Here is a 13,393-nt window from a genome sequence, read left to right as displayed (position 1 = left end):
ACATTTCTGGCTTAAATTCTTTCTCCAAGGCTTCATGTAGGTCTTTCCCATAGATTTTACTTCATGGCCAGAAGCACCAGAACGTACCTGTATGGCAAGGTGATCTTTTCCACTAAAATCTCCATTTCATAATGACAAATGATAAATCTTTCTGCAGCTTTTGGTTGACCTCCCCTGACAATTTAAAAACTGACACCCAAGGGCAGCTCTAAATGAAGAACCATCAGAACTAAAATTCAGAAGAGGGTCAGTATGTCACTTCCTTCATTACAGATGGGTTCTAGGATAGTGAGCAAACATAAATGTATGCATTTAGTCTCCTAACAGATTCAATAATTACAAAAGATGGTAACACACATAGTTGGTTTAGAAAAAACTCTTCAAACCTTTCTTAAAATTGTGAAAATGCCCCATAAAAAATTTTCCGAAATGACTAAAAGTTTTAATGAAAAGAATTTTTATTTTAGCTTCTTAATGGCTATCTTTAAGTATTTCACATTATCCTTCTTTAAGTAGAATGTAACACAAAACACCTGTGAATAGTAATGAGTCTAATTTCCTAGAATATATTCAGGATTTCAGGAGCAAATGAGATAACTAAGAAAATTTGCTCTCATTAACCTTCACATCTTTTTGTCCACTGTAAACACTCTTTGACCATGTCCTCATTTTCTAGAAGACATGAGGTGATTTTTCTTCTGTAGCATAATGGTTATGGGCTTAGTGCTAGCCAGGGATGTTTCTGCTCCTTACCGCAAGGTTCTGATTGATTTACAGCAGGGATTAGCAAGCTTTTTCTTAAAGGGCCAGAGAGTAAATATTTGAGGTTTGTGGGTCATGAGCACTACTCATACTACTCAACTCTGCCATTGTAGCATGGAAACAGCCATAGGCAATGTGTAAGCAAATGGATATGGCTGTGTTCCAATCAAACTTTATTTACAAAAAGGACTGTAGTTTGATGACCTCTAATTTAGATCAGTAATTTTCAGACTTTTTTCCATATGGAACCCTGGTGCAAGGAACGTTGACATGGCATACTAGTGCATAAAAAAAGCCAAAAGCAAGTTGCCGTGGCCAAAAAGGAGGTAGGGAATCTAGATCCCAAGTTCTCCCCCGACCCTGCACCAAGGCATCACCATAGAATTCCCATGGCTCACCTGAGCACAATCTGAAAATCACCATATTTCCTATCAATGGAAGACCCAGCTCTTGAAAAAGAGGTTGGATAATGCCTCTTTAGAAAGACCACAGCAATAGTTCTCAAGCTTGACACACAGGACTTGTTAAACACCTGATGGCTGGTACCCAACCCCAGAGTGTCTGAGCCAGCAGGTCTGGAGCGGGGACCAAGAATTAGTATGTCTAACAAGTTGCACAGGTGATGCTGATGTTGGCATTCTGAGAACTGGCCTAGAGTTAAAGGAAAATTTCATTTAATTCAATTCAGTAAGCAATTTCTGAGCACCTACTAAGTATACCAGGAACCGCAGGCAAACAAAAGGCAAGTGATACACAGCACCTGAAGCTGCCCTCAGAAGGAAGATAAAACAAGTAACCTTAATATAGAGTGGGAGAAGACAGAGCCACAGAAAAGGGTTGTAATTCAAAGGAGGAAGAGCACATCAGGTCTGAAGAATCAAGAAAGGGGACATTCAAGACAGAACTTCACCAAGTGGTAGGATTTCAGCAATCCGGACAGAGGAACGGGCATGAGGAAAAAACAAAGTCATTACAGGGGAGGGATGTAATTAGGGAACAGCAAGTCGTCTACTTTAGAATCTAGGGTGTGATAGCGTAGCGAGGCCTACCGTACAGCACCCCAAGAATTGCAGGACAAGGTCAGAAAAATGTCACCCTCTGAAATAAAAAGACAGTAAATGCAGTATTTACTACATTGAGGTAGTCATCTGAAGACGTAACTTCGAGTCAGGAGAAGACATATCAATGTATTACTGATGGAAACTAAATTCAGAACGATGTTCAGCCTAGACCAGAGAATTTCTAAAAAAAATCTGACACTTAAGTAACAAAGCAATCATTTCCAAGTGTAGGACCATGATCTGTATGGCACACAGAAGAAGAAAAGAACTAGGAGAATCAGCTGGCCAGCTGAACGGTGAGATTTCCTGAGCTGCTGACAAGAGAATTCCGGTGCCTTGGTTTATTATATCTCTCACTGTAAGTTAATATATAAACAGTCTGGGTTTTTTTCGTTTCTTTAGCGTGAATTTGTTCTATACAGGTTGATTGATCATCTATAGGAAAACTGTAGAGAAGTCTAGAAGAATACATCAGAATGTATTTTACACGTTCAAAGACAAGAACCAGGGGGTGCCTGGGTGGCTCAGTCAGTTAAGCGTGCAACTTCAGCTCAGGTCATGATCTCACGGTTTGTGAGTTTGAGCCCCAATTCAGGCTCTCTGCCATCAGCACAGAGCCTGCTTTGGATCCTCTGTCCCCCTCCCCCCTTTCCCCTTCCCCCGCTTATGTGCACAGGTGCATGCTCTCTCTCGCACTCTCTCAAATAAAGAAACATTTAAAAAAATCCTCCATTCCTTAAAAAATAAATAAAAACAAGAACCAGATTCTTTAACCCAGCACATAATATCATCCTACAAGACTCTTCCTCCCTTGACATCTTTTAAATACAACTGGTTCAGGGGCACCTGGGTGGCTCAGTCAGTTAAGCATCCGACTTCAGCTCAGGTCCTGATCTCACAGCTTGTGGCTTCAAGCCCTGCATCCAGCTCTGTGCTGACAGCTCAGAGCCTGGAGCCTGCTTCAGATTCTGTGTCTCCCTCTCTCTGCACCTCCCCTGCTCAGGCTGTGTCTCTGTCTCTGTCTTTCTCTCTCTCTCAGAAACAAACATTTGAAACATTTAAAAAATAATAAATAAATAGATAAATACAACTGGTTCATGTAGAACAGCAGTGAAAGGCCAGTCTGCATTGGCTTTGAGTGATGCTAACAATTTTATGCTTTAAGCAAGCACTAGAGAGCTCCTAAAATAGAAGGATCTATTAGCACTACTCTTTGAAAAGATCTACCTGCCACAGTGTCTAATAAGAACTGGAGAAACCAGTGGATGAGGAGAGCAGAATATTAATGCATCATCCAGCCGAGATGTGCTAAAGTTCTGTAGTAAGCTCATAGCAGTGGCCACAGTGAGAGTATCTGTGAGTAATATCGGGATAGGGCAGAGGTAGCTATTCTCTGTTATGCAAAATTAATGAGTTATGACACATACCAGAATAAAGATGGCATACATGAACATTAGTATAACTGTTAAGCTAGCTGATTTTTTTTTCTTTTTTTTTTTTTTAAATATTTTTTTTTAATTTTTTTTTTCAACGTTTATTTATTTTTGGGACAGAGAGAGACAGAGCTTGAACAGGGGAGGGGCAGAGAGAGAGGGAGAGACAGAATCGGAAACAGGCTCCAGGCTCTGAGCCATCAGCCCAGAGCCTGACGCGGGGCTCGAACTCACGGACCGCGAGATCGTGACCTGGCTGAAGTCGGACGCTTAACCGACTGCGCCACCCAGGCGCCCCTAAGCTAGCTGATTTTTAAAAATTAATCAAGGGGCGCCTGGGTGGCTCAGTCGATTAAGCGTCCGACTCTAGATTTTGGCTCAGGTCATGATCTCACGGTTTGTGAGTTCAAGCCCCATATCAGGCTCTGAACTGACAGCTCAGGGCCTGCTTGGGATTCTCAGTCTCTCTCTCTCTCTCTCTCTCTCTCTCTCTCTCTCTCTCTCTCTTTTCCCTTCCCCTCTGCGTGCTCTCTCTCTCAAAATAAACTTAAAAAATAAGATGAATCGAGATTTGCCAGGCATCAATGTTGGTAGCTAAGCGAACCAAGAGTTTTAAGGTATCTGAATAATAATAATAGTAATATAATGATAAAACTGAACCACTAGTTTGAACTAGTTGCTGACAACTTACTCAGAGTTTTATTATGAGTAATTACATCTCTGAAAAAAAAATACTTCCCTTCATATCAACAGTTAAATCTGCTAATTGTATCAAAATCCTGTATTTTGTTTTTAGTCCATGAGTGAGCTCAGTTTCCACTGACTGAGGGACCGCTGGAAATGAGCAGGTCAGCAAACACTGGGGAGTTACAAAGTCGAAGAAACCTAGAACCCAGGAAAACAGGCCTAACAGTCATTACAGGATAACTTAAAAAGAGAATATACATTTCAAAGTATTTTCCAAGTGAACAGCAACCAGTGACAATGGTTTTCACTACTGAACAAATGAGACTACTCAGTCCACTGAGACAAATGGGAAAAGCCAATTTTAGAACTCTTTCTTCCATAAAGAGGGAGAACAGAAAGGTCTTCTGCTTGACACAGATATCGCCCCTCCCTCTGACTACAATCAGAAGTTCTAGGGCGGCATGAGCGAGGTCACAGGGCACCACATATGGACTCAAAGGGCTACCGAAGGCAGTCCTTGCGGTCAAGGAGCTGGACAGACACGTTAAAAAGATGAAACGTAAGGCTGCATATGCCAAATGGCCATGACAAATGCAAATAATCAGTCCTATAGCAATTAAGAAGTGGCACCTTAAGTGGCATGGAAAGCTTCAGCAATATAGCAGGGTTTGTGCAGGATAACTGATTGTTGAGAGGAAGACCAGAAAATTCCACGGTGGGAAGCGGATCAATTATCCTTCAGGAAATACACACAGAAAAAGAAATAGGGAGGCACCCGGGTGGCTCAGTCAGTTGAGCGTCCAACTCTTGATTTCAGCTCAGGTCATGATCTCATGGTTTGTGAGATTAGTCCTGCAATGTTAGCATAGAGCCTGTTTAGGATTCTCTCTCTCTCTACCTTTCTCTCTCTCAAAATAAATAAATAAACTTTATTTTAAAAAAGAGAAAAAGAGGGGTGCCTGGGTGGCTCAGTCAGTTAAGCGTCAATTCTTGATATTGGCTCAGGTCATGATACCACAGTTCATGGGATCGAGCCCCACAATGGGCTCTGCACTGACAGTGTGGAGCCTGCTTGGGATTCTCTCTCTCCCTCTCTCTCTGCCCCTCCCTTGCTTGCCCTTTCTCTCTCTCTCTCTCTCTCTCTCTCTCTCTCAAAATGAATAAATAAACATTAAAAAATTTTTAATAAAAAATTAAAAAAAGAAAAAGAAATAGGAGTCGAGTATTGTGATAGGGAACATGAAAATAGAAATAAAACCGTGAAAATATATTATTAAAATTCATTTGAAGAAATGGCAGCAATCCTACTCCCCATGCCAAGAAAAGGGGGTTGGGTCAGGGGAATAGGTGAATAGGTAGTTTATAACACTCCTCAGTGAAAAAGACTTCGTGTACGTTGGAGGAAGTTTAAACATACGGGTAAAAATGTCTGTAGAGCCCAGTGCCACACAGCCTAGATTATTAGGGGTGCTGGTTAATCTACACATCAAATCATTAAATTAAAAAAGTCATAAAGAACCCAAGAAATAAAATAAATAAAATAAATAAAATACAAACCCTCAAAAATCTGCAAATGAGAGTTTCTAATAAAAGTATGGCATAAAATCTTAAAGGTGGACAGGACATTTGGACAAAAATTGCTTAAAATTCCAGAAAAGTGGTTCTTAAACCAACTGTCTCCGGGGCCCTATTAGTATTTTCTTACATTCCATTAATAAATAACGACGTTTCTTAATTTGGGAATTTGATTAAATTTACATAACTGACGTTTCTGCTATACTCAGATTTTCTTTGATATCATATTCTTTCTGATATCACATTTCTTTCATATTATAATTCCTCTGAGTCTTCGTGATTCCCTTGATTTGCTTTAATTTTATTGACCTTTCTCTAGGGGCGCCTGGGTGGCGCAGTCGGTTAAGCGTCGGACTTCAGCCAGGTCACGATCTCGCGGTCCGGGAGTTCGAGCCCCGCGTCGGGCTCTGGGCTGATGGCTCAGAGCCTGGAGCCTGTTTCCGATTCTGTGTCTCCCTCTCTCTCTGCCCCTCCCCCGTTCATGCTCTGTCTCTCTCTGTCCCAAAAATAAATAAACGTTGGACCTTTCTCTGCATAGAACCTGCCTCTCTATCTAGATGCTTGCTGATATTCATACAACAAAAATCTACAAACTTCTCTAATGAAATCCTCTTCTGATCCATAGGCAATAAGCAAGAAAAGAAATCCTGAGTCTCAGGCTGGTGTCTCCCGGGCCTCTCCTCATAATGCAGTCTTGAGACACCACCCTGAGAACTGTGTTATGGTATTTTTCCATTGTCTCAGACACATATGTGTGACATCCTCTCCATCAATTATTCCTTTATTTATAGAAAAGGTCTGTCAATCGCTGCTCTAGGTTAATGATTCACAGTGCGGACACATCCAAGTGGTTACACAAGACCTCTTGGGGCACAGAAACAAAATACTAGAACATTTACTTCTGTTTGTTGTCATACTTAACAAAACTAAGCTCTACTAATATCTACTCTATGGATTGAGCATGCATGTTGCAAAAGGCCACATGTCACATACGTGCAGTCCCCAGAGAAGAGTCAGAGTTCCACAGAAGAGGTGCTGGCTTACATCAGTAATTACTGCTTAATGAATAGAATGATTATTATACTTTGTAATAACGAGAAAATGACTGTTCAAATCTTTTGGGCCAGAAAACGATTCTACTTATTTTGCGAAAATAAACGTAAAGGTCTTAGGGCCAAATTATCCATTTTCTTTCACAAAAAGTCAAATGTCCCAAACCCACTTATTTGATGACAATGACACTCCAGTAACACTGATGTCAATTACAGTCATCATGGCAGATGCTTTTTAAAAAAAAAAAAAAATTATTTTTTCAGGGCGCCTTGGGCAGCTTAGTTGGTTAAGCATTTGACTCTTGATTTTGGCTTAGGTCACGGTCTCACAGTTGCATGAGTTTGAGCCCCACATCGGGCTCTGCGCACTGACCACGTGGGGCCTACTTGGGATTCTCCCTCTCTCCCTCTCTCTCTGCCCCTTCCCTGCTTGTGCTTTCTCTGTCTCTCTCTAAATAAATAAATAAACTTAAAAAAAAACATTTACTTATTTATTTTTAAGGGAAAGAGAGAGAGAGAGCGCGCACTCAAGCGGGGGAGGGTAGAGAGAGAGGAGGACAGAGGATCCAAGCAGGCTCCTGCTGACAGCAGAGAGCCTGATGCAGGCACAAAGCTCAAACTGGTGAACCCTGAGATCATTGACCTGAGCTGAAGTTGGATGCTTAATCGACTGAGCCACCCAGCTGCCCCTGACAGATACTTTTCTTAAAAAGAAAAAAATGTAGGGGCGCCTGGGTGGCGCAGTCGGTTAAGCGTCCGACTTCAGCCAGGTCACGATCTCGCGGTCCGTGAGTTCGAGCCCCGCGTCGGGCTCTGGGCTGATGGCTCAGAGCCTGGAGCCTGTTTCCGATTCTGTGTCTCCCTCTCTCTCTGCCCCTCCCCCGTTCATGCTCTGTCTCTCTCTGTCCCCAAAATAAATAAACGTTGAAAAAAAAAAAAATTTAAAAAAAAAAAAAAAAAGAAAAAAATGTAACAATCTAAAAATCAAACAAAACCCCTGTGCTAAGGAGAAACAGAGCATTTGGGAGAAAAAATGTTCAGTAACATTTCTATTGGTATATAATTTTGTTGGTGAAAATGAGGTATGTTAATTATAAAAAATACTAGCCATGTAATAGCTCTAAAATGTGCAAGGACCGTTAAAAGCAGCCAACACTAGGACCCACGGAGCAAGTGGTTAGGTTTGAGATCTGCAACCAGGAGACCTGATCTGACACCTAAAAATATCACTCACTAGCTGTGTAACCCTGTTCAGTTTATTGAACTTTCTCCACATCTCAGTTTCCTCATCAGTAAAGGGGGGAATGATACATCTGTGCAGGACTGATATGAAATTAAAGCAAGTAAATCAGTATAGTGCCTAGCACAACTAAATTCCCACTAAAAGATGGTTTTACTACTATAAAGCCAATGCTTAAAAACTAAGAAATAATAATATATAGTAAAATGTATCAAAAATGCCCTTCATTTACATGAAATTACCCTCGAAAGTTTACACCATATGGGCAAGGTGACAGTGGTCAATGTGGTATACCATATGATCATGGCCGTGATAAACATCTTGTTTTACAGGCTGATATTATAAGCTATCAACCCCATAAACTAAAGTACAGACCTGGCAAGGGTAAAATCTAGAACCAACATAATTAAGGTTATTTTCCTTTAACTTGAAGAGATAAGGTATAAGGTGTCTCTTTCCTAGAACAAAAAATATATACATTCTTAGGAACTGTGTCATCTGGCTAACAAGGAGAAATTACTAAATATTACTAAAAAGTACATTAGGGAACACCAGGGTCACCAAAGATGTTCCTTACTTGTCAGTGCTGATGTGGCTCAGTCAGTTAAGCATCTGACTTTGGCTCAGGTCTTGATCTCATGGTTCATGACTTCGAGCCCCACATTGGGCTCTCTGCTATCAGGACAGAGCCTGCCTTGGATCCTCTGTCCTGTTCTCTCTGCCCCTTCCCAGCTCGTGCTCTCTCTGTCTCTGTCTCTCAAAAATAAACATTTTTTTTCAAGTTCAAAATTAAGCCAATAATCTAAATGATATGGAAAACTCTCTATATATCCATAACCAGTACTACTCCTGGTTAAACAGTGCTTGGTTTAATTACTATATGCATATCGATGAATAAATCTGGTTTTAAAGAACAGATGTTGATCAGAATACACAAATTAATCACAGAAATATGATAATATCCATGGTATATTGTGGTCTAAAGAATTCTGAGTTTAGGACTGTTTCATACAACTAAACATACATAAATGTGAAAATAAACACAAATCTATAAAATACAAAGTTTTTAAACTGATACATCATTTTATCTTCCCTGTGATACATATACCCTACATCACCCTGCCAATGACATTACAAAAACACTGGTTAAAATATTGAAAAGATCGTTAAAATACGTAACTGATGCACTTCCAGAGATTAAAAAAGAGATAAAAATAGATCTTAAGAAGGCTTTTGTCCTGAGAGTTTCTGCTAAGCCCCATAAAATTTAAGGTACTTCAATGGCTGCAGGAAGGATGCAGGAAGTAAGCCTGGGGTTGCCCAGGATGGAGAGGGAAGGAAACCAGAATATGTCACCCAAAATATGCCTCTTTGACATAAAAATTATTTTGAGCTGAAGGCAATTAAGAAGCCACAAATGCAGGAAAAGCTCTCTCAACCCACCCCCTCCCAACCTAAAGGCAGGATGTAAATTTTTCTTTTACTGGAGACAGACTCTTAGCCCAGAGATGGCACCAGAGGAATCTGCAAGCAAATCTTACTCCATTAGTGCCTTCCCAAAAATGTAACCCTCCCACAGTCTGCTGTCCTGGGACATTGAAAACGGCTTCCCTTTGTCCTGTCACTTCTTTACAAAGGTAATTGTTCTTTGTTGCAGAGGGTAAGTAAGCTGTCCTAAGCCACCACGCTGAGTTACTTTTCAGTGAGGTTTCTCCCACCTCAAGTTGTGCTGTAAACATTCATAAACTGGCTTTCTCTTGTTAATCTGTCAAATATAACTAGCATATAACTAAACAATCCTTAAAATCAATTACTCTTGGGGCGCCTGGGTGGCTCAGTCGGTTAAGCGTCCGACTTCAGCTCAGGTCACGATCTCACAGTCCGTGTGTTCGAGCCCCGCGTCGGGCTCTGGGCTGATGGCTCAGAGCCTGGAGCCTGCTTCTGATTCTGTGTCTCCCTCTGTCTCTGCCCCTCCCCCATTCATGCTCTGTTTCTCTCTGTCTCAAAAATAAATAAAACGTTAAAAAAAAAAATCAATTACTCTCTGTGATAGCCAAGACTATTCTATCATGGAACTTTGTCACTTTCAAAGTCCGTTGTCCTGTTATTAGATGTTATTATGTAGGCCTAACATCAAATATTCTACAATCTTGGCATTCCTTTTTAGGAAGAGGAGCTACAAATTCCATGTTTCTTCCTGAAAGAGTTTTACCAGCATGCGTGCGCGCACACACACACACACACACACACACACACACACACACACACACACCCCACAGGCCCAAATAATACAAATAATGTGTTGAAACAGTGTTTAGGACATGTTTCAAAACTCTAAAAGTTCTACATGCAAAGAGGAGGACAATTAAAAATATCCACCGGTATATGGGAAAGCACCCTACAGATCTCTATTACAATTTCCCCCTTGGATAAAGACATATAAAAGTAAAGACCGTGTTCAGGGTTTACAGAACGCCCCATTAATCAAATCAGCCAATCTTTGTGACGGATCCTAAAGTGTGTGTGTGTGTGTGTGTGTGTGTGTGTGTGTGTGTGTGTAAAAATCTTCCATGTGTTTACCTACCAGTTTCTCCGGCTGTTTTATTCTTCCCATGAGGCTTATATAGAACGTACGAGCATCCTTTTACGTGAAAGTGGTCATTAATTTGTCTAAACCATCTGCAAATGACAAGAAAATGTGCTCATAGCAATATTTCCATAGCACAGATAACATCAATGCCATTCCAGAGAAATTCGGGCAGCACCCAAGTTTGGCATATCCACTAGCAGTCGGGGCCCAGCAGCTGGAAACCTGGTCTACAATCCACTTCTACAGCACTGCTATTTCACAGAACTAGAAGTAAGGTATTGTCTGTAAGTGAGGACTTCATACCTCATAAGTGTTGTATTTCCAGTGAAAGGGCCGAACCTAATATCTTCAAATGGAGGTTGAAAGCCCAAAATATGTAAAGCTTCTTCTTGGGTAACAGGTGGCAGACTAGAAAAGAAACATTGCCTTTCATTTTGCAGTTCCAATCGCATGCAAATGATAACCTGTCTCAACATTCATATGTCCATCTGATTTGGTTTTTGTTTTGTTGTTGTTATTATTTTTTTGTTTTCTTCTTCTTTTTTTTTTTTTTTTAATTTACACCTGAGTTAGCATAGAGTGCAACAATGATTTCAGGAGTAGGTTCCAGGGATTCATCCCTATGTGTAACACCCAGTGCTCATCCCAACAACTGTCCTGCATCTCATTTGTAAACAATTTTACTAATACAGGTGACCTTTGAACAACGTGGGTTTGAACTGTGCACTTACACACAGATTTTTTCTTTATAAATTCAGTGCAGAACTATAAATGTATTTTCTCTTTCTTAATGAATTTCTTATCAACATTTTTGTTCTCTAGCTTACTTTATTGTGAAAATACAGCATATAATACATACAAAATACTACATACAAAATATGTGTTCATCTACTGTTTATTGGTAAGGTTTCTGGTCAACGGTGGACTGTTAGTAGTTAAGTTTTGGGGGAGTCAAAAATAATATGTGGATTTTAGACTGCCTTAACCCCTGCATTGTTTAAGGGTCAACTGTATTTTTAATGTTTATTTTGTCACAATAATGCATACTTACTTTTTCTTAATTTTTTTTTAACGTTTATTCATTTTTGAGAGACAGAGCATGAGCGGGAAGGGGCAGAGAGAGGGAGACACATCTAAAACAGGCTCCAGGCTCTGAGCTGACAGCACAGAGCCTGACGTGGGGCTCGAACTCACAAACTGTGAGATCCTGACCTGAGCCGAAGTCGGACGTTCAACCGACTGAACCACCCAGGTGCCCCAATAATGCATACTTATTATTTTCAGCTAAAGGCTTATAAAAAATAGCAATTTTCTTCTCGATTTATGAAAAATCTATTTTTTAAAATGTCCAATTACAGGAGCGCCTGGGTAGCTCAGTTGGTTGAGTGTCTGGCTCAGGTCATGATCTCAGGGTCATGGGATCAAGCCCTGCGTGGTGCCTGCTTAAGATTCTCTCTCTCTCTCTCTCTCTCTCTCTCTCTCTCTCTCTCTCTCCCTCTGCCCCCCACCCCACTCTAAAAATAATAAAAATAAAAGAAATAAAATATTTAAAAAGAAATCTTCAATGACAGAAAAAGCAATACAAAGTAACTTTGGAATTTGGAGTTTAGGGATACCACTAAATTAACATACTTACTTTCCAGCTCCTATTGTGCTGTACAAGAAATTCCAACAAGAAATTAATGAGGAGATGCCACAAGAAGTCTTATATTGCGGTCGGCTTATGCAGTACCTGAGAAAACAAAACGTTGCTTTCTTCACTTGAATGAATACAAAATATGCATACAGAAATATAACACTCATGGCAACTAAATGTGTTAACATAATGAAAACTTCTCTCATTAAAGCCAAAGTAAAATCTTTACTCCCTTAAAATATTTTTGTATTTATTAAACATATCAGAAATGCATGCACAACAATAAACCATCCAGTTTAATAAAGTTAGCTAAGTTTAACCACTAATTAAAATAGATGTTCTCCAAACCAATGGGAAAAAATAATGATATATAAATGCAGATACCAACTACTAAAATTTCAGCATAAGTTACTAGTTGAGCTGCATACATGATTATTTGCAACTTCAAAAATACTGGAGAAATGAAACAAAGCATTGTCCCCATGTATCAACTTTTCAGAGATTTTTCAACTCAGACTACAAAACATCCATTTATCACCCACTGTGTCCAACTAAAACTAGCAGCTCCATTGTCACAGAGAATTTTTTCTTTTTAGAATTTTATTTTTTAATTTTATTTATTTATTTATTTATTTTGAGAAAGAGAGAGCACAAGCTGGGGAGAGGCACAGAGAGACGAAGGCAGAGGATCAGAAGCAGCAGAGAGCAGATGCGGGGCTTGAACTCACGAGCTGTGAGATCATGACCTGAGCCAAAGTCCAATGCTTAACCGACTAAGCCAGCCAGGCACCCCGTATCACAGAGAATTTTAAAATGTAGCACAAAATCCTTCCATAGCACAATTTCATTGCACTGACTAATCCAGACAATTTTCCAAACAGTCATGTGTCAAGAGAAGTGACCACAGCTAACACGAACAGAGGAGAAAAGAAGCAGACTATTCAATTAAAAAAGAAAGAAAGAAAGAAAGAAAGAAAGAAAGAAAGAAAGAAAGAAAGAAAGAAGGAAGGAAGGAAGGAAGGAAGGAAGGAAGGAAGGAAGGAAGGAAGGAAGGAAGGAAGGAAGGAAGGAAGGAAGGAAGAAAGAAAGAAAGAAAGAAATAGTGGGGCACCGGGTGGCTCAGCTGACTAAGCGTTTGACTTCAGCTCAGGTCATGGTCTCACAGCTTGTGGGTTTGAGCCCTGCATCAAGCTCTGTGTTGAGAGTTTAGAGCCTGGAGCCTGCTTCAGATTCTGTGTCTCCCTCTCTCTCTCTCTCGCCCTCCCCGGTCATGCTCTGTCTCTGTGTCTCTCAAAAATAAATAAGCATTAAAAAAATTAAAAAAAAATAGTATTGGGTTTCAAATTATTTCCCTAAC

The 13,393-nt window shown here is 40.2% G+C and overlaps 1 protein-coding gene across 1 annotated transcript in view; it reads right to left on the bottom strand.

The window, feature by feature from the left end:
* LOC123599589 (DNA excision repair protein ERCC-5) overlaps positions 1-13,393 on the bottom strand; it is an 80,017-nt gene that overhangs the window by 43,988 nt on the left and 22,636 nt on the right. The window contains exons 4-6 of the mRNA XM_045481611.1: positions 12,037-12,132; positions 10,704-10,808; positions 10,395-10,489 (exon numbers count right to left, since the gene is read on the bottom strand). Coding sequence (XP_045337567.1) covers positions 10,395-10,489; positions 10,704-10,808; positions 12,037-12,132 — 296 coding nt within the window. The remainder of the gene's footprint in view (positions 1-10,394; positions 10,490-10,703; positions 10,809-12,036; positions 12,133-13,393) is intronic.

The sequence above is a fragment of the Leopardus geoffroyi genome, chromosome A1 (genome assembly GCF_018350155.1).
Source record: "Leopardus geoffroyi isolate Oge1 chromosome A1, O.geoffroyi_Oge1_pat1.0, whole genome shotgun sequence".
NCBI lineage: Eukaryota > Metazoa > Chordata > Mammalia > Carnivora > Felidae > Leopardus > Leopardus geoffroyi.
The sequence above is the reverse complement of the archived record's forward strand: the minus strand, read 5'-3'. Positions and strand labels throughout refer to the sequence as shown.